At 36.4% G+C, this 21,188-nt stretch overlaps 1 protein-coding gene across 2 annotated transcripts in view; it reads right to left on the bottom strand.

The window, feature by feature from the left end:
• LOC142334269 (nucleolar MIF4G domain-containing protein 1) overlaps positions 1 to 21,188 on the bottom strand; it is a 228,614-nt gene that overhangs the window by 76,293 nt on the left and 131,133 nt on the right. For both annotated transcript variants that reach the window (XM_075382172.1, XM_075382173.1), the window contains one exon: positions 1,242 to 1,427. In XM_075382172.1, the coding sequence (XP_075238287.1) occupies positions 1,242 to 1,258 (17 nt within the window). In that variant the 5' untranslated portion in view covers positions 1,259 to 1,427. The remainder of the gene's footprint in view (positions 1 to 1,241; positions 1,428 to 21,188) is intronic.

Below are 21,188 nucleotides of genomic sequence, written 5' to 3' on the forward strand. Positions count from 1 at the left end.
ATATTCTTGAAAAGAAGAAAATTAGGTTAGTGGGCCATGTATTAAGACATTCATACTTGTTAAGTAGTAAGAGAATGTTGTACAAAAGGTAAAGGTACACTACAGAGGAACAAAACTTAGAGGAAGAAGTAAAGCAAATTTTGTACTAGAACAGAGGTAACTGAGGATGTAAGATGTTATTATGCTACGATGAGAAAGTGTGGGCCTTTTCATAAATACAGTTAAAATAAGGATTAATGCGTTATTTTTTTAAAGGAAAAACTTAACTAGATCTAACATGTTTTACTTTATATCTTCAGCTTTGTTCAATATGGTTCATTAATGGGATTACCAAATTCAAATACAATTGAATAAAATGTGATATACTGTAAACCCAGGGACAAACAGTAGTCCCTAAGAAAAATAAGCATTAAAAATAATTGATGAAGAAGACAAAATCAGCACCATATGCACAAAAAGTTATGGACATACCATTTTGTTAAGACACAAATGATAATTTTAAGAGATGATATGAAAAAAGAGAGGAAATAATTGCATACAAATTTACTGCAATCATAGAGTATGAAATCAAGTAAAATTAAGGTCACTTCTGGCAAATCAAGAATAGTAAAGAAACAATTTTTTCACTAAAACAGTGTTTCTAAATCTGGGGGTCCCAATGATATGAAAGGGAGGTTGTGAAATTAGCCTATAAGTTTATATGTAAACAATAATGAAATCATTTTATGAGAAAAGAAATAATTTATTATAGACATTTTACTTATAAGTACACATGTAAAGAAAATAAATTAATGAGATGGTTGCGTTTGATTTTCATTTACAAATTTCTCCATAAGTATATCTATGTTAGACACAAACAAAAGCAAATTGTTTTCAAGTGATAAAAGATGATTCATATGTTTAGTTTTTAGCGCAAACATAGATGAAAACCCCTTTTCATAGAGATAAGACTAAACTTTTACTTTGTGTTTTTTACTTACTTTTCATTTATTTATAAATTTTACATGGTCTAAATGAGAAAATATTTCTGGAAACACTGAAATGATGCCTGTGTTGCAGATCTTGGTAACTGTTTTATATAAACAGTATAAAGACTTTAACTGCATATTTTACTTATATGTTCCTTTTCATTTGCCTTACTTTTCAAACTACACTTACATAAGACTATTTAAAAATATTTTAATATAAAATTATTAATGTTAACCACTAAGTAAGGTTAAGATGTAAGCTAATGTACTGACCGGAGTTCCAGCAGCATGAAGTCTTTCCATTACACTTGATGTTTGGCCAATGTAATCCCTGATTTGCTGCAGCCGCGAAGCAACTTGTGCCTGTTCAGATATGTTATTGCTTTTCTGCTGCTTTCTTACAACATTATTACTACTGCTGCATCCATCCTGATCCCACCTCACACTACACTGACCGGTCTACAACGAAAAGCACCAACAGATAAGACCATTTTTTATTCAAAGTATTTTCTCAAATATCCTACATCATTTTACATTTTTACTCCTACGTCTAACAGAATGATTAATGTCACCAGCCTTTAAAAATGCTAATAGCATGAAGAAATGTAAACAGCATTTTTTAACTTCAGTAATCTACAGGAACCAATTAATTAAGCATGAATTAAACCACTGGCATTTTATCATAATCTCAATTTAATAATATTTAAGAAATTTAAACAAGAATAAAGATTCTGATGTGCCATCAGAATAAATGTGCTGTCAAAGAGTAAAAACAAATAGGCTGTACTCATTAGTAAATAACATTTATGAGACTAGAAACATAACTTAAAGATTTCAATTATAAAACTGAAGAACTAAGGAAGAGATAAATGTGAGAAGTGCAGCACTTAAGTTCATATTTAAAAATTGCTATTAAAATAGTTTATACAAAAATAGAATGAGAAGTTGAACATACATAAAATTACGACCATATACCAGAAAAAGTTTGGGAATGAAAGAACAAATTTAGGCTGTTAGTTCAGAAAGTAAGTTAAAGGAACATATAAATAAAACTTTTAAGTTACTACATGTGCAAGAACTAAAAGTTCTTGCACATGTAGTAACTTAAAAAGATAAAATTTATTACTTTTAAGAACTTCATGAACTAAAAACTACCATCCTCAATGACATCTTCCTAAGACAATAAATGGGGTTCAGAAATGTCTCTTATATCTAATGAAACACTACAATACACTATATTTAATGATTTTTTTTTCAATGGTGGCAAATTTTTAGCTCCCTGAGCTACAATCAGTTAAATTACTAATTTCTTTAAATAATTTTACTGTTTTATACACAGCTAATTTAGTTATTATTTACACTCTGCTAAGAAACTGTAGTTAAATAATAAATCATATATCTCCTGTAAAGAATGTATTCAATCACCACAGACATGTACGATAACAAGGCTGTTATTTCAGTTTTCACTTAAGAAATTACTTAACATAAAGATTTGATTAAATTAAAAAAGAAACATAAAGCTAAATAAGATTTGACTGCACTAAAAGAATAAAATTTGATCTACTGTGAGAAAATTGATTCATCTCCATGCAAAATAATTTTGAAAATTTTCAGTTTTAATGAATACCTATAACAAATAGCTAATTTACTATTTAAATTCACAATTCTTTTTCAAATATATCAGGACTATTTGGAAAGTAACTTCCAATTTGTTATTATAAAAGCACCAGTTGATAAAAAAATGATTTATTATAAATAACTACATCTTTTAGCTATTTTTTTTTACATAACTGCTGTCCAAATTAAGACAACTGTCATATTTGTAAACAAGTTTTCGAATACTCTTGTCATAAAACTCTACTGTCTGTGAATTAAACCAGGTAGTAACACAGTTTTTCAACCCCTCACAATACAGAGGACCAAAAATTAATTTCCGAATAGCCCTAAACTGAAATGACAGTGAAACTTAATGCAAGATGTTATTATTTTTGGCCATACAAAACAAATGAAGCAGCATGCTGAGTTCAAGCCCTGTTTTTCATCATGACAACGCTTGTCCAAATACTGCAGTACACACTCAACGCCAAATCGACAGTTTCACATGGGATTTGTTTAACCATCTTCCACAGAGCCCTGATTTGGATCCTAGTGATTATCACCTTTTCTCGAAAATGAAGAAATGATTAGTGATTAGAAGTTATGGTATTACTACCATTAGAAGTTATTAGTGATTAAATGGTGTTACTACCTGGCCTTATTCGCAGGTGGCTGAGTTTTATGAAGAGCATATTCAAACACTTGTTTACAGATATGACAAAAGCCTTATTTGGATGCCAATTATGTAGAAAAGTAGCTAAAAGATGAAGCTATAAAATGGATATACATAATAATTTTTTTTTTTTTTATCAATTTGTGTGTTTTTAATAATGAATCAGAAGTTAATTTCTGAATATCCCACATATAATAGCAGATTAAAAGCATTGTTCAATAATGTTGAAAAATATCTATAATTGTATATTATTTACTGAGTTTATGAATAAAATACTGAATGATTTTAATTACATACCAGTTGTTTCACAAAATAAACTGTTTTAAGTATGTTACTAAATGCAATCTGAAGGTGAAATAGCATAAACGTTTTTACAGCATGTCTTTCCCGTATCTGTATTCTTACGTTAGTTTTACACTTTTGAAATTTTGATTGCTGATACCTCAAAAAAAAAACAGATTTTTTTTTGAGGATAACTACTTGAGGTATTTTGAGGATACTGAAAAACTGTTTTCACCATCAATTACTCATTACATGTTCTACATTAAAGTCTTACAATTTAAAAAATTCAAGTTAGATTAAAATGAGTGACAGAAATTATGATGTTTCAGTAAAGTGAATAGTTACACATTTGAATCTGTTTTTAACATCTATTCACAATTAATTTTTGTAAAATATAACTCTTTCCAATCTTTAGATATTCTGTAAAAGAAAGCTGTTTACTCTTCTCTTAATCAACACTCAGTTTTTAAATTACATTATCTGGACTATAATTTTTTATAATATTATTTATATTGCAATTTCAATTTTAATGAACTAAAATCAATTTCAATTTCAATTTTGTCAACTAAAAAATTTAATTCTAACTATGATAAATTTGTTGATTTTGTTTCATTAAATTACACTGTTGATCCTAAAATGTTTATTCTAACCCAGATTTATGGTATAAATTACAAAATATGCAGCTTTTTAAGTTTAATTAAAATTATTTAGAAACTCATTAACAGCAACAGTACTGTTATTGTTTAAGGAAATATTTTAACTTGATTTTAAATAAACTGAATCCATCTTAAAATTAAGCAATAACATAACTTTTTTTCTTTTTCCTAATTTTATATTCTTTAAGGCCAAAGTATTGTAATATGTAGGGAAAAAGCAGTTCTCTTAAGTACTGTTAGATATGGATTTTTTAAATTTATTTGATTTATATTTGCTGGCCTCCTCTATGAATCATGAGACCTTGCCGTTGGTGAGGGGGCTTGAGTGCTCAGGGATACAGAGTAGTTGGACCGAAGGTGCAACCATATCGGAGGGGTATCTGTTGAGAGCCAGACTAAGGAATGATTCCTGAAAGAGGGCAGCAGTTCTTTCAGTAGTTGTTAGGGGCGTGAGTCACAATGACTTAAACAGCCATATCAACATCACTCAGTCCTCTGAGTACTGCGCAGCTGAAAGCAATGGAAAACTACAGCTGCTTTTTTTTCCAAGAAAATGTGGCTCTCTGCATTCTCATATAGCAATGATGGAGGCGCCTTCCTTGGTAAAATATTCCGGAGGTAAACTAGTCCCCCGTTCGGATCTCCGGGTGGGGACTACTAAGGAAGGGGTCACCAGAAAATTAAAAAATAACATTCTACGAGTCGGAGTGTGGAATGTTAGAAGCTTAAAAAAGGTTGGTGGGCTAGAAAATTTAAAAAGGGAAATGGATAGGATAAATGTGGATGTAGTAGGAATTAGTGAGGTTCGGTGGGAAGAGGAAGGCGACTTTTGGTCAGGTGATTTTAGAGTAATTAACTCAGCTTCAAATAATGGGCAGGCAGGAGTAGGCTTCATAATGAACAAGAAGATAGGGAAGAGAGTAGAGTATTTCAAAACGCATAGCGATAGAATCATTTTAATAAGGATAAAATCAAAACCTAAACCGACAACGATTGTTAACGTCTACATGCCTACAAGCGCCCATGATGATGATGAGGTAGAGTGTGTATACGAAGAGATTGATGAAGCAATTAAATACGTAAAAGGAGATGAAAATTTAATAATAGTTGGAGATTGGAATGCAAGCATTGGAAAAGGCAAGAAAGGAAATATAGTATAATTTAGTAATTGCCAACACCCAATTTAAAAATCATAATAGAAGAATATACACTTGGAAAAAGCCAGGCGATACTGCAAGGTATCAGATAGATTATATCATGGTTAAGCAAAGATTTAGAAATCAACTCGTTGACTGCAAAACTTACCCTGGAGCAGACATTGATAGCGACCATAATTTGGTGATAATGAAATGTAGATTGGGGTTTAAAAACCTGAAGAAAAGGTGTCAGATGAATCGGTGGAATTTAGAGAAGCTTGAGGAAGAGGAGGTAAAGAAGATTTTTGAGGAGGACATCGCAAGAGGTCTGGGTAAAAAAGATAAGAAAATGTAGAAGAAGAATGGGAGAATGTTAAAAAGGAAATTCTTAAATCAGCAAAGCAAACTTAGGCGGAATAAAGAGAACTGGTAGAAAACCTTGGGTTTCAGACGATATATTGCAGCTGATGGATGAAGTAGAAAATATAAGAATGCTAGTGATGAAGAAAGTAAAAGGAACTATCGGCAATTAAGAAATGCTATAAACAGGAAGTGCAAACTGGCGAAAGAAGAGTGGATTAAAGAAAAGTGTTCAGAAGTGGAAAGAGAAATGAACATTGGTAAAATAGACGGAGCATACAGGAAAGTTAAGGAAAATTTTGGGGTACATAAATTAAAATCTAATAATATGTTAAACAAAGATGGTACACCTATATATAATACGAAAGGTAAAGTCGATAGATGGGTGGAATATATTGAAGAGTTATACGGAGGAAATGAATTAGAAAATGGCTTTATAGAGGAAGAAGAGGAAGTTGAGGGGGATGAAATGGGAGAAACAATACTAAGATCTGAATTTAAGAGAGCATTAAAAGATTTAAATGGCAGAAAGGCTCCTGGAATAGACGGAATACCTGTAGAATTACTGCGCAGTGCAGGTGAGGAAGCGATTGATAGATTATACAAACTGGTGTGTAATATTTATGAAAAAGGGGAATTTCCGTCAGACTTCAAAAAAAGTGTTATAGTCATGATACCAAAGAAAGCAGGGGCAGATAAATGTGAAGAATACAGAACAATTAGTTTAACTAGTCATGCATCAAAAATCTTAACTAGAATTCTATACAGAAGAATTGAGAGGAGAGTGGAAGAAGTGTTAGGAGAAGACCAATTTGGTTTCAGGAAAAGTATAGGGACAAGGGAAGCAATTTTAGGCCTCAGATTAATAGTAGAAGGAAGATTAAAGAAAAACAAACCAACATACTTGGCGTTTATAGACCTAGAAAAGGCATTCGATAACGTAGACTGGAATAAAATGTTCAGCATTTAAAAAAAATTAGGGTTCAAATACAGAGACAGAAGAACAATTGCTAACATGAACAGAAACCAAACAGCAACAGTAACAATTGAAGAACATAAGAAAGAAGCCGAAATAAGAAAGGGAGTCCGACAAGGATGTTCCCTATCTCCGTTACTTTTTAATCTTTACATGGAACTAGCAGTTAATGATGTTAAAGAACAATTTAGATTTGGAGTAACAGTACAAGGTGAAAAGATAAAGATGCTACGATTTGCTGATGATATAGTAATTCTAGCCGAGAGTAAAAAGGATTTAGAAGAAACAATGAACGGCATAGATTAAGTACTACGCAAGAACTATCGCATGAAAATAAACAAGAAGAAAACAAAAGTAATGAAATGTAGTAGAAATAACAAAGATGGACCGCTGAATGTGAAAATAGGAGGAGAAAAGATTATGGAGGTAGAAGAATTTTGTTATTTGGGAAGTAGAATTACTAATGATGGACGAAGCAGGAGCGATATAAAATGCCGAATAGCACAAGCTAAACGAGCCTTCAGTAAGAAATATAATTTGTTTACATCAAAAATTAATTTAAATGTCAGGAAAAGATTTTTGAAAGTGTATGTTTGGAGTGTCGCTTTATATGGAAGTGAAACTTGGACGATCGGAGTATCTGAGGAGAAAAGATTAGAAGCTTTTGAAATTTGGTGCTATAGGAGAATGTTAAAAATCAGATGGGTGGATAAAGTGACAAATGAAGTGGTATTGCGGCAAATAGATGAAGTAAGAAGCATTTGGAAAAATATAGTTAAAAGAAGAGACAGACTTATAGGCCACATACTAAGGCATCTTGGAATAGTCGCTTTAATATTGGAAGGACAGGTAGAAGGGAAAAATTGTGTAGGCAGGCCACGTTTGGAATATGTAAAACAAATTGTTAGGGATGTAGGATGTAGAGGGTATACTGAAATGAAACGTTTAGCACTAGATAGGGAATCTTGGAGAGCTGCATCAAACCAGTCAAATGACTGAAGACAAAAAAAAAAAAAATTTGCTGGAGCTATACAATGGTCACAATTGTCCTGAAAGCTTGTCTAACTTTTTAAAATAACACTAATTACATTTTAGATATGATATATAGTGGCATAAGAAAAATATTTAATAATGATGACAAGCTTAGCAAATTTTTGTTTTAGTTTTTTCAAAATGAAAAAAAAATTGTTTGCTCTAATTGTAAAGAGAATTGATTTGAACATACAAAGAGAATCTATTGTCTAGCAGATACCCAAAAATTCTACAATATAATTACATACTTATATTCTACAATAGGTAAACCAGCATTGTCTCTGATAATAATGTCCATGTAATCAGCAATCCACTAAGTATCTATCTGGTTTCAACTATATATTAAAGCTACAATCCTCCAATGAATATTTTTGTTAACTACCAAGGCTGAATTTTTTAATATTAAGTAATTATTTTCGGAATTACAACTAACATTATAATCTGCAAAGAAAGTAAAAAGCAATGGGCTGAGATTTTGAGAAAGATAATTTATTATAATATGTTCATTAAAGTACATAAATAAATAAAAAAATTAGGAAGGGGCTATGGGGAACTAACTTAAACATACAGCAGTAATGTAACATAGTGCTTCATACTATAGTAAAATTGAGCCACATCACTGAATGCTATTAAACAACTGCCCACTGCTCCTTAAACAATGGTTACAACTCTTCTTAGTTAAAGCCATCACTCAAATAATTTAGTTATGTCAACTATGATAAATCATTTGCCAATATGAAAACATCTTTAATGAATCCAAATCATAAGATGCCAAAATGTTTATTCATATAACCAACTGGTGTTTTGCCAGGTAATAACAAACAATAAATGAAACAAAGAAATATTCAAGTAAATTTGCATAACAGCACAACAGGAAGTAGTTTGGGAGAACCAGCTGGCATATTTCTGGCCAAGAACCAGCAAAAAAACTAGTATAAATGTATAAATGATACAGAATAATTTAAATATTAATACCACTATTTGTTTATCATATGCTACAAGATTACAAACACACTGTCAATTACAAAAAAAAGAAAATGAAAAATAGAAGAAAAAGGTTCAAATATAACTAAACTTTTGTACAATATAAATGTCAATATATAAAACCTTATAGTGATATACTTAAATTCTTTAATAAAGAATGAACAAGAAGACTGACTTTTCTTTACAAAGCCCACACTATTTTGCAGTGAGAAAATTTTGGAAAAAAATTTGAAATTTTGAAAATTTTGATTTTGAGAGTACAATACACTATGTATGTCTGATTAACACGTACACCTATACACAAGCATCAACTTTCAACTCACTAATCATTGTGACTCACTGCATAAGAGCATATGACAAATACACCACTACACAGGCAACATTGAGGTTATGTTGTCTATTGTCAACCTTAAATTGAGCATAACTCAAGAACGACTCAACCAATATTCATCAAATTTTCACACGCACAACTTAAGATACACTACTACATCACCACTAAATTTAACTAAATTTCAGTGAAACTGATCAAGTAGTTATGATTTAGAGCCACAAAAGTTTATATATAAATGGTATTTTCAAACTTCTCATAACTCAAAACATAAAGAAAATTCATTTTCACCATCAATCTCACCAACCAAAAGCAATACCTCAAATTGAGGTTATGTTGTTTATTGTTGATCATAAATTTAGCATAAATCAGGAGTGACTCAACCAATCTTCATCAAATTTTCACATGCATAACTTCAGATACACTATTACAGAAATATCTAACTTTCAATGAAATTGATCAAGTAAATTGGGAAATTTTTGAGCCACAAGATTTTATACACAGGACTATACATAATATATATATATATATATATATATACATAGAAACTACATTCTAAGTGAATGGTTTTTTTATATTCCTCATACCTCAAAATATAAAGTCATTTTCAACCCCCACTCCCACCATACGACCGAATAAAATACTGTTCTTTTCTTTGAAAAGTCTGTAAAAAACAAATAGTCAAGCATGTACTAGTGGGCAGGAAGTCTCTTTACACTGTAATAAATCTAGTGCTGATGTTGTTCATTGCTGCTGAAAAGATGCGGAGGATAAACTGCAGTGGTGGGGATTATCTAGTGTGTTCATTCATGATGGGATGACCTAAGTCGTAGTCTAGCATGGAACAATGGCGGATATGAGTACATTCACTGTTTAAAAGCATTTATTAGCTTGTGTGTGGGTCTACAAACATAGATACACTGGCAAAACATTGGAGAACATTATGAATGACTTCTTTGTGCGTTTTGGGAAATCTTCACCATCATGCAAATGTTACTGATATGGGAGAAGAAGGCTTTTGCAATGGGAAGTATTCTTGATGTCCACCCACTCGAGCTGAAATGTGTGCTACTGTGGAGGCATTGATTTAACAATCACCAATTAAGTTCAATGTATAAATGTTCTGCAGAATTAGGCATTCCAAGATGTAAAATTTCCTTATGTAAACACTTTTTTCTGAAAAGGACAAAGGTTTCACATACAGTTTTAATTCAAGGTGAACAGTTTTATAACACATCATGTGGTCAGTACAAACCCATTTATAAGAAAGACTTGTCAAATGATGATATCCAGCCTAATAAAATAACGATAAGAAATTTAGAGAACATAAAACCTGCGAAGATAAAAGATATGAAGAATCTGTTGGTAGATATACAACACTTCAATATATGTTGATGTTAAAAAAAATTATCTACCACCCCAGGTCGACCCTCCCCCAGAAGAATAATTGTGTGAACCGTATAATGAAGATGATGAATTAAGTTGTCTTACGTTTAGATTCTCTACAATTATTATTTCTCTTCCAGTATTAAGTTTTGCTAATAGTTAGTTTCTTGGTTTGCTTTGAATAAACAAATAAAATGAATGGCTTGAATATATTGTTCCTGGTTTATTTTCCTGTGGTTTTATTTGACAATAATTCATGGAATATAGAAAGTAACTCCTCAGTGATGTAAATTGTGTTACTAGTTTTACTTTTCTTTGTTTTCAAACAAATTTATTTTTTCAAAGTAATAAATTTTATCAATAAACATTGATAAGGCTTCTTTTGGTAGCCTAGTGCATTATTTAGCAGTTCTTCTGGAAAATTTCTTCTATATTCCAAGAAGTAGCTATTAAACTAATAAAATTAAGAAAGAAACAATTTATTTTAACCACATGTAATATTTTAGTACATATTTAATAAGTAAAGAATTAGTATTGTTGAAGCCGCATGATAGGAACACAAAGTTCAGATCAAACATAGCTTACATCCATGAGTGAGAATCAAACATAACTATCTTCATAATTTAATCAGTATTCCTACATCCTAATCTATAAATACTTACAATCTTACTCGCTGAGGTTACATGATTAAAATTTTTATATGGTAAAAACACGAGTATGTTAAATGAAATAAATTTGAAATTTCAACTCATTACTAAGATAATCAGTGTACTGGACTGAATTTTTACTAAAATGGTAAATTTTAGTATCAAATCAATGTTATCAATTTAAAATCGTTTGTTTTATATTAAAATGATTAAGTATATAAATAGTTTTGAAAATCCAATTACTGTTTTATACAATGTACACACTACTCATTTGTAGAATATTTGTGTAGAACTATTGGATAAAATCCTTCCAAAATTTAAACACTTGAGTTCTTAAATGGAATTTAGTTAAAAAGGTGTAAATTGGCATAATAAATGCAAAATTAGTGTTACTGCCCATAACAGTAACATCACTTTGAACAAAAATTTATCTCCTGTACTAGATTAATTGCATTGCTGTTTCTTTTTTACCACACTCTTATTAAAAACTAAGTGAAAGAGAGGTCTGGGAATACTTTAATTCAATTTCTTAGATCAAACACCATAAGGAAGCACCAAAAACGATTATACACTGAAGTTTTTGTATAGTTTAATTTCACAAAGGGAGTAGAAAGCAGAGCTAAATGTTTTGCGAGGCAAATCTCACAAGTAAACAGTTTTCTGACCTATGTTTTTATGAACATTTTTTCATACGTTTGGCAATAAAATCATCTCCCGAGAGACTGCCATGCAATTTGTATATTGAATGATAATTTATTTTTAAATGATTCTAGTGATAATGCTGATTTTGGCAACTATTTTGATGAAAATCCTGAATACAGATCAAAATTTGACAAACCAGCTGTAAATGACAACAAAAAATCAAAAGGTTTATAGAGAGTGGGCCAAGCAAAGGTTATGATGGAACTATGAATTTGTCTGATTCTGTTAGTAATTCCGCTGATATAAGTAATAGCAACAATACTCCGATTTCTTGAATTCTTGAACTCACTGCACTCACTCACTGCACTCGCTCACTGCACTTCGCTCACTGCACTCGCTCACTGCACTCACTGCACTACATTTTGGTTTGTTGCATATTCTTTTATTGTTGAGTGGAGTATCTAATTAGATGTGATATAATTCTTGTGCAGTAATTTAGTTTTCATGAGAAGATTTATTGTTTTTTCTATTGTTGTGAAGTAGCAATTGGAAATACTACTGACATCTTTAATGGAATTCATTCCATTTTTTCTGACAAGTAGTAGTAATTTTAAGTATATATCTGGTTATGAAATTGTATTTGGCTTATTTATAATTGGCTAACAAAATAAGAAAGCAAGATGTACCAGGAAGAAAGGGAAGAAAAAACAGTTAACAAAAAGAAAGACGATCCATAGGCTACATAAGATAGTAACATATTTTTTCTTGACAAAATGATGAATATAAATTTTTGGAGATTCTATTCATTTCCTTTAATTTTCTATTAATATTTGCTGGTGTCGGAGTTTTGTACATAAATTTTGTCAGAAAATTCAATGAATTATAATATAAGTGAGATTGGATGCAAGAGAACATAAGCGAAAACGAAATAAAGGGCAAAAGAAAAAAAATGAGGGCCGATAGGACCAAACTGAATGATGGCAAGTATGTGATTACACAGAAACTGTCGAATCCACTCCTCTACAAATGTTATAGAGGTAAGTTACTAGCTCTTAGAACATCTGGACATGGGTTTCATTCCTAGGTTTAGTATTTTATCAAATATGTTTTTATCAATCTCACTTCATCATTAAACTACATATGTAGCATGTCTCAGGTCATAATAATAAAACAAACAAGAGAACTGAACTCATTCTACAAAATACTACATCTACATCCTACAAAAAAATTTGTTTCTTTTCTATAATTCAAATTTTAATTGAAGATGCAGATGATTAAGGTATAGGAATTCTATATCACATCAAAATAATATAAATGTAGGTGAATTAAAAAACACTAAACAGAATGTTTATAATGAAATACATATTACTTTGTTTTCCAAACTACTCCTGGCTTATAAATCTAGTGAAGGTTCAATTTATAGTTATAAAAATAAATGAATTGCGACAAGGATGGAAAGTAAGTATCTTGAATAATCGTTAATGATTTAAACTGTAGTTAAGCGAACAAACTGTTTCTAGAATCTGACAGCAAATTAGAATAGTAGATTGAAACTAACGTAAAGGCTCCATGAAGTTTGAACTGAGTCATTCTAAAGTTACATAACTAGTGAAGCATTCATCTGATCAATTTTGAAAAGTTATTAATTAATGATTAAAACTCGAGACTGCTAAATTGAAGTTTCATAACCGAAAATGTTACTTTGTTTATTTACTAAAGCTAAACAAAGACACACTTACACATCTTCCCAAGTAATATAATTTTAAAAAGTTTTTTAAAGTTACGAACACTGATTTTAATAAAGGAATTATTAATCAGGAAAACTTTGAGCAACAATATTCTGTTTAAACAAAATTAACAATTTTTCTTTAATTAAAACATATACAAGATAAGAGAATGTGATAACATGAAAGAAAATATAAAATTACAATTATCTGGCAGAAAAAATTTACTTTAAACATTTTTTTTTTAATCCATTCATCATATACTTGTGTCATAATTCTTTACGCTGCAAGTGAAATATTTGTATTTAGAACACAGATTATTTATATAAGTAGGGACAAAATTCTTTATATTTTCCAGCCATCTTAACGTAATTATTTCAAATCCTATTCATTGTTTAATTATCATTAGACAGATTAAGTGGTTAATTTTACCTAATAGTTACATTTTTCATAATATAGATAAGATAATATAAGACAACATATATGTACAAAAAGACATTACTAAAGCATTATTACATCCATAAAAATTGCAATTGCAAATGTGCTTAACATATTGTCTCATCCATCTTCATACAGATACCTCCTTAGACCTCTTTATACCTAGACCTCCTTAGTGTTTGTTACCCTCATGGTTGTGACAATAATATTGATAAATAACAATTTAAGTATTCAGCCTTTATAGAAACCGGAAGTCCCGCAGTCCCCACAGGAAGCTCATTATTGTTAAACAGAATTTTTTTAAATCTATTTAATATTATTTTACTTAAAGTAAATTTAATTCATTATTTTTGTAATATTATTCATTCTATTGATTCTAATCATTTAGTTCAAATCCAGCTCACACAGTGGTGTCTCACAGTTCACAGTTCATTAATTCAATTCACTAAATTTGTGCTTTAACGGCAAATCCTCCACTACATTTTTTTTGAGAGAGATTTTTCGAGGTGAAATATATCTAAAAAAATCTTTTTAGTAATGCTAGGAAAAACGTTATGGCAAAAAAAAACTTCTAGGTTATGCCAAGAAATATGGGTAAAAATTTGGTTGCGATTTATCGAGTAGTTTTTTTGTTTTTCCCGAACAACAAAAACTCTCTTCCTTTTTGTATAATACTATAGATATAGATATATGCACTCATTATAATGATCTAAATATTACAAGCAAATTGGGCAGAAAGCTCTTCTATGCATTGTTTATAAAATTAAAATTAAAGATATTAATAAAATCAAAATGGTAAAAATAGTAATTATGAATGAAAATAGATTTTCTTCACATCCTAAAATGTTATTATTACAGAAAGCTAAAGTCCTTAATTTTTTTGCTTTACAATGATCTATCCCGATCTATCTGGCACATGTAAAGCACCTGATGTACAAGAGACATCAATCAGAATGCTTTCTCCGAGTATAATAATATTCATTACACAGTCAGTCTCTGGATGGGAAACCACTTCATTACTTTTCTCAATCTCTGTAATAAGCATGCACGCACGTAGCGAGCGGGGGGCTAAGGGGGATATAGCCCCCGAAATTGTCGGGCAATAAAGCCTGCTGCAGCTCCTATTTGCCCGACAATTATTAGACTTTATCATTCAGGGGTTAAATCTATTAAGTTGGGTCCAAAAAATGAAAATGTAAAATTTTCAGCATTTTACATTTTCGTAATGTAAAATCTCAAAAGATTTTCACAAAATTTGAGATAAAACTGTAGGTAATCATCTCCCTAGTCAATAATCCCCTCCTACATACCTTAACCCACCGTTACTCTACCTTGCAAGAGTAACGCTTACTCGACGTGTGAGCGCCGCGCTCATTCTGACGCAATACTAATAGAAATAAATGATTACTGGGGATTTCTCACAAGCCAGAAATGCAACACTTGCTTATTGTATTCCAAACTTAAGCGCCGGCAGGTAGAGGCGTTTCAAGAATCTAACGTAAGCATAAAGATAATAGGAAAGAAAATAATATCAATGTGAGGTTGACGCCCACACGTCGAGTAACGGCGGGTTAACCTTAAAAATGTCCTAATAATTTGTTGATTTGTTGGACAGATAGTTTTAGCTTTACTTAGCTAATGAGTAATTAATTAATGGCAAAGCCATTAGATTAATGAGTATTTAATAAAGCAATAATAGGAGTTTTAAATTAAATTATTTTCTACGTTTTGTGATGAAATATCAATCAGAATCTTTCGAGCTATGGAAAAGTGAACATCTATAAGTGAATGCATGCAATAGACCGTTGTGTTAAACATTTATTCATTATTCATGATAATTTTCATATAATTTACACCAAGTCAAAGCGAAAAGCGACGTTTTCAATTACATCATTTTTACTAAAAAGAATAATAAAATAAATGTAACCTGCATTGCTAAATAAAATATTACAAGTGAGATAATGTGTAAATGTGAGAATTTAAAATGTGACATTGCAACTAGAGATGTAGATCACCAGAAATTCGAATTGTTGCTAATAGTCAATTTCAACCTGAAGTATTTGATACGGCAATGATATCACGGAATATTTTATGCCTAATTATTCATTTAAAGTTGAATAAATTGACATCTGTTCTGTTGCTTGCAAATCCTTTGTTAATTTTAAGTCCTTTCAAGATCTGGTAAAAGGGTGTGGAAAAATTGAACGATCACAATAATCACGCATATCATCGATACAGTATTGTCAAGTCTGAATACATTTTACGCGTTACGAGTGGAAAAAATCACGATGTTATAATTCAACTGGCTTTTTTGAAGGCATAAGAAAAACTTGAAAATGAGCAGCAATAATCCTTATAATAGAAACAATTTTACTTTGTGTGAACAAGAAGTACCTGTGCGAGGTGATAATGATAGTGGACATTTTAGCTTAGAAAAACCTGCTGTGAATGACGAAAAATTTCGCAGTCTTTTGCGATTTCTAGCTAACGCTGATGACGAGATCGCTTCTCGGCCTCTGGCCCCGTACTGTAAAGCTTGTGTTTTGCAACCGGTGCAGCTAGATTTTGCAAGCGACAGTGTCCTACGTTCACGTCGTCGGGGTTGACAACGAACAGCGGCGGTTAGTCAACCTGCGTTGCTGTAAAGTTACGACCGAGCGGCAGCGTAGTGTGTTGCAGTAGTGCTGCTGTCGGCCAAATAAGGACGTTTCCTTTGAAGCAACGTGTCCCCGTATTCGTAGTTGGTGAGGCCAGTAAATTTTCTGATCCTCTGGCAGGTTCGAGAAGCGGTTTTCCGCTCCAACCTAGCCGGTGGTAGGAGCGTTTTATATTTCGACTCCTCGATTGGGCTGCCGAACAGACGGTCCATCGGGGTATAAGAGGTATTGACGCTCACCTTAGTTTTGTGGTAGGTGATAGGTTTGAGCAAGCACTGTGGTTGTAGTGCCTGGCAACACAGCTGGTGTAGTGTCACGGAATTTAGCGATGGAGCAACCCGGAGGAGGTTGTCTAGAGGACTTGGTCGGTTTGGCCAAGGACCTGGTAGCCGGTGACCCCTTCATGCCGAGGAGGTCAATCGGTAGGTCACCGCCGCGGCCCCGGTCTTCCGATAAGGAAGTCTCGGAAGCCCCTCGGGTAGTGGAGCGCCCGAGCGTAGCGGTTTGCACGAAAACCCTACGGGACACCTCTGCTTCGAGCTGTGCGGAGAAGACTAAGGCTGGAACCGTGCAGCAAGAGCACGGCGTAGAGGGGGGCGCCAAGTCTGAAGGACGCCGACTTGCGAAGCAAGGCAAGGCGGAAAGCGGCAAGGCGGATTCTGTCCCTGAGCGGGAAGCCACTGGGGTGAAGCCTGTGTCAAAGCAGGTGACCTCCGGGGCTGAAGGCTTGGGGAGGATCGAGGAAATGAGGGCCGAATGGGCCAAAATTTCCTCTAAAAAGGAGTCACGAGTTGCTCTCGAGTTGAGGCAGCTCGTAGATGCTTATTTAGCGGAATGTGGTTTGTTGGTAACGGGACTGGCGATAAAGTGCGAGGGCCTCCAGGGTGCTAACCTTGCCCTAGACTCGGTCGTCACTCGACTGTCGGGCAAGGTAGATCAGGTTGTGGAGGGAGTCCGGAGCTTTAAACCGGTTAACGGCCAAGCTCTGGGTGAACTCCAGAAGTCAATAAATAGGGTGGAGGAGAAGGTTAAGAAACCTATCTCCTTCGCCGCAGTAACGGCCGCGCCTGCGCCTAGGCGGGTAGGTCCGCCGCCGCCAGCTCAGGCGCTGGCAAACAAAATTAAGCGGGCCACTGTTAAGGTGGTCCCGACAAAGCCTGATCAGGGGGCTTCGTCAGCAATGACGGAGCTAACCCTCAAAAAGATCCTGGACCCGCGGAAAGAAAGGTTCCAAATTTCCCGGGTCACCAAAACAAGGGATCATGGAGTGATCCTGGAGGTGGTAAATGGGCAGCAGGCTAAACAACTGCTGGAGGCCACTGTTCTGGCAAAGAACGGGCTGAAGGCTCAGCTACTGGCCGAGCGAAGGCCACAGATATTGGTATATGATATGCCGAGGGCAACAAGGGTAGAGGAGCCTGAAATCCTCAAGGCGATCCACAGCCAAAATCCATCGTTGGATATGGCTGTCGAAGACTTCCTTAGGGAAGCCAAGGTTGTCCGGCAGTTGGGGAGGAAGGACTCCCGGAGCAGTCACTGGGTACTCGAGACCTCGCCTAAGATCCGGCAGGTCTTAGTGGCCGGTGGAAGGCTGTTTTTTGGGTGGACTGCCTGTAGGGTGGTCGATCATGTCGAGGTAGCCCGTTGCTTTAAGTGTCAGGGCTATGGACACACCTCTCTCCGATGCAGATCGCAGAAGGAGATGTGTGGCCACTGTGCCGCTTCGGGGCACAGGGCAGCCAGCTGCCCACACAAATCGTCGCCGGCTAAGTGTGCCGCCTGTGCCCAGGTGAAAGGCAGTGATGCTGGACACCGGGTCGGGAGTAGGCAGTGTAGGGCGTACGAGATGGCACGGGCTAGAGCTGTAAAGAACACAGCCTATGGCGACGCCTGAACGGCAGGAAACCCTAGGGGACGGCCTCCACCCACTCGAACGCCTGCGCCTGGGGCAGATTAATCTGCACCATTCCCGGGCGGCCACGAGCGAGGCCATGAGGCTCCTTGAGGAGTACGACCTCGAGGTCCTCTTGGTCCAGGAGCCATACGCGGTCGCGGATAGGGTGGTCGGCTTCCACGGGGTGAAAGTAATTCATTCTCGTGGGGGACGGCCGCTCTCTGCGATCGTGGTGGGCTCAGACGCTCTGGGTGTGTTCTGGATGCCCCAGTGGTCTGATGAGCGATTCACCGTGGTGCGAATCACGAGGGGTACGCTCGATGTCGTACTCGTGTCGGGATACTTCCAGCTTGGATGGAGTATCGATGACTTGCTGGCGAAGTTGGGCGGGATTCTGGACAGTCTCCCGGGCACCAGAGTGTTGGTTGCCCTGGATGCTAACGCCAAGTCTACCGCCTGGGGTTCTCCACTCACAGACCCCAGAGGCGCTGGTCTCGAACAGTTCGCAGAAGCCAGGAACCTCTACCTCATTAACGATGCGGAGCAGCCACCAACTTTCTCCAGCGAACTGGGAGAGAGTTATATAGACGTCACTTTGGTGACGGGTGACTTGCTTCGGAGGGTAGGTAGTTGGACTGTCTGGCCCGAGGCCAGTGTGAGCGATCATAGGCTTATAACCTATGATATTGCTTACGGAGGCGGTCTAAGGGCACCAAATCCAGGTCGCTACAACCTAAGGGGCCTGGATCAGCGCAGGCTGAGGCGGGTATGCGATGCTGCATTGCAGGGATTGCAGTGGAGCATGGAGTCTAGGGAGGAGGTGGAATTGATGGCGGAGCTAATCGGCCGGGCCATCAAGACTGGCTGCGACGAGGTCCTACGGCGGCCTAGGCCAATGGACGGACCCGTCACAAGCAGCCAGTCCGCTGATCTGAGCGTGCCTGGAGCCGTCATGACCTCATTTTCCGGGGGGTCGTCTGTGGAAGGCAGACGGAGGCCCGGCAAGAAATGGTGGTCCTCTGACCTCAGTGTGCTGCGCGCAAGAGTGAGGTCCGCTCGGGCAAGATACCAGCGCTGCCCCCTAACGGGGATTACCGTCAACAACGTGCGCGCTGAGCGTCTGCGGATCTTCCGGCGTGCCCGTAACAAATACGTTCACGCCATCAAGGAAGCCAAACTCAAGTTTTGGAAGGACTCCATGCGGGAATTGCAACGCGATCCCTGGCAGCTCGCAAAGTCTTGTTACAGCCAAAGCCATTGCACGTGTTGTCCAGTGTTCGATGCGGGTTAGGTGGTCGTGACCACACTTTAACATCCGTGGCGACCTACCGGGCGTTCCTGGATACTCTGTTTCCAGATGCTCCGGAGGGTGAAGCGGAAATCGGCGTTAGGGCGGGTGAAACACCATTCCCTGGCGTTCGGACCGTGGAACCCGATGATATAGACCGAGTGGTTTCTCGAATGGCATTAAAGAAGGCACCGGGGATTGACCAACTTGACCCGGATATTTTCCACCACTTATTGCCTGTCATAAGGGAGCCTCTCGGCAGGCTGTTCACGGGATGCCTAAGCTGGGGCTGCTTTCCGGGTTGCTGGAAGGTGGCTTTGGTAAGGGTAATCCTGAAACCTGGAAAGGATCCTGGTGAGGTCGACAGTTATCGACCCATCAGCCTCTTGCCGGTCTTCGGCAAGTTGCTGGAAAGGCTGGTTGTGGAACGGCTCGAGGAAAGCATCGATATGAGCCGTATTCTAAGTCGAGGCCAATAGGGCTTCATGAAAGGGGTTGGCACCGAGGATTGCATCTTAAATGCTCTTGCCGACGTGGAAAGCGCCGACTGCAAATATGTTTTGGCTATTTTTATTGATATAGAGGCAGCATTTCCTTCCTTGTGTTGGAGTTCTGTCCTCTATGCTTTGGAACGCCGCAATGTTCCCGAAGCCACACAGGCCGTGGTAAGAGACTATTTGTCTAACCGAACGGCTCTGTTTAAAGATGCGCACCTAGTTGTGGAAAAATCCGTCACCAGGGGAAGCCCGCAGGGTTCCGTTCTCGGTCCCCTGCTGTGGAACCTGGTGTTTGACGGATTTCTGGGATTGACTTTCCCAGAAGGAGTCACGGCCCAGGCTTTCGCCGATGACTGTCTCCTTTTAGTTCGTGGAGATTCACGACCACAGCTAGAAAGCAGAGCGCAGGCGGCCTTGTCAACCGCCGAAGGCTGGATGGACATTCAAAATTTAAAAATTTCTGTACCCAAAACGAAGTTTATGCTTCTAAAGGGCGCAGACAAATTATCATGCAGTCGAAACCCCCACATTAAATATAAAGGCTGTGTAATCAGCCGAGTAAGGGTTCATAAGTACCTAGGTGTTTTGTTTGATGATAAGTTGCTGTTTAGTAACCATATTAAGCAAGTTGCGGCGGACGCTGTCTCTGTGATGCACAAGCTTAGAAGGATTGCTCGGAAAGACTACGGGCTGTCGGGCCGCCAAATGTACTTGGTGTACCGAGGCGTCTTCGAAAGTATGATCGCATACGCGGCGCCGGTTTGGGCGCATAGGTTGGAAAGGAATAGAGCACTACTTCAAAATTTAAGGAGTGCTCAGCGCAGAGCCATGATAGTATGCACTGGTGTATTTAAAACAACCTCCTACGAGGCTACTACTGTATTGGGAAAGGCTCTCCCAATCGATTTAGTGGTGAAAATTCGGGCAGTCATGTGGAAGTTGCGAAGAGGTCGGGAAGCCGAGGCATTTGGGATGCGGTTTCGAGCCGGGCCAGAACCGGATCGGAACGGTGATCACAATGCAC

The sequence above is a fragment of the Lycorma delicatula genome, chromosome 1 (genome assembly GCF_047948215.1).
Source record: "Lycorma delicatula isolate Av1 chromosome 1, ASM4794821v1, whole genome shotgun sequence".
NCBI classification, from domain to species: Eukaryota; Metazoa; Arthropoda; class Insecta; order Hemiptera; family Fulgoridae; genus Lycorma; species Lycorma delicatula.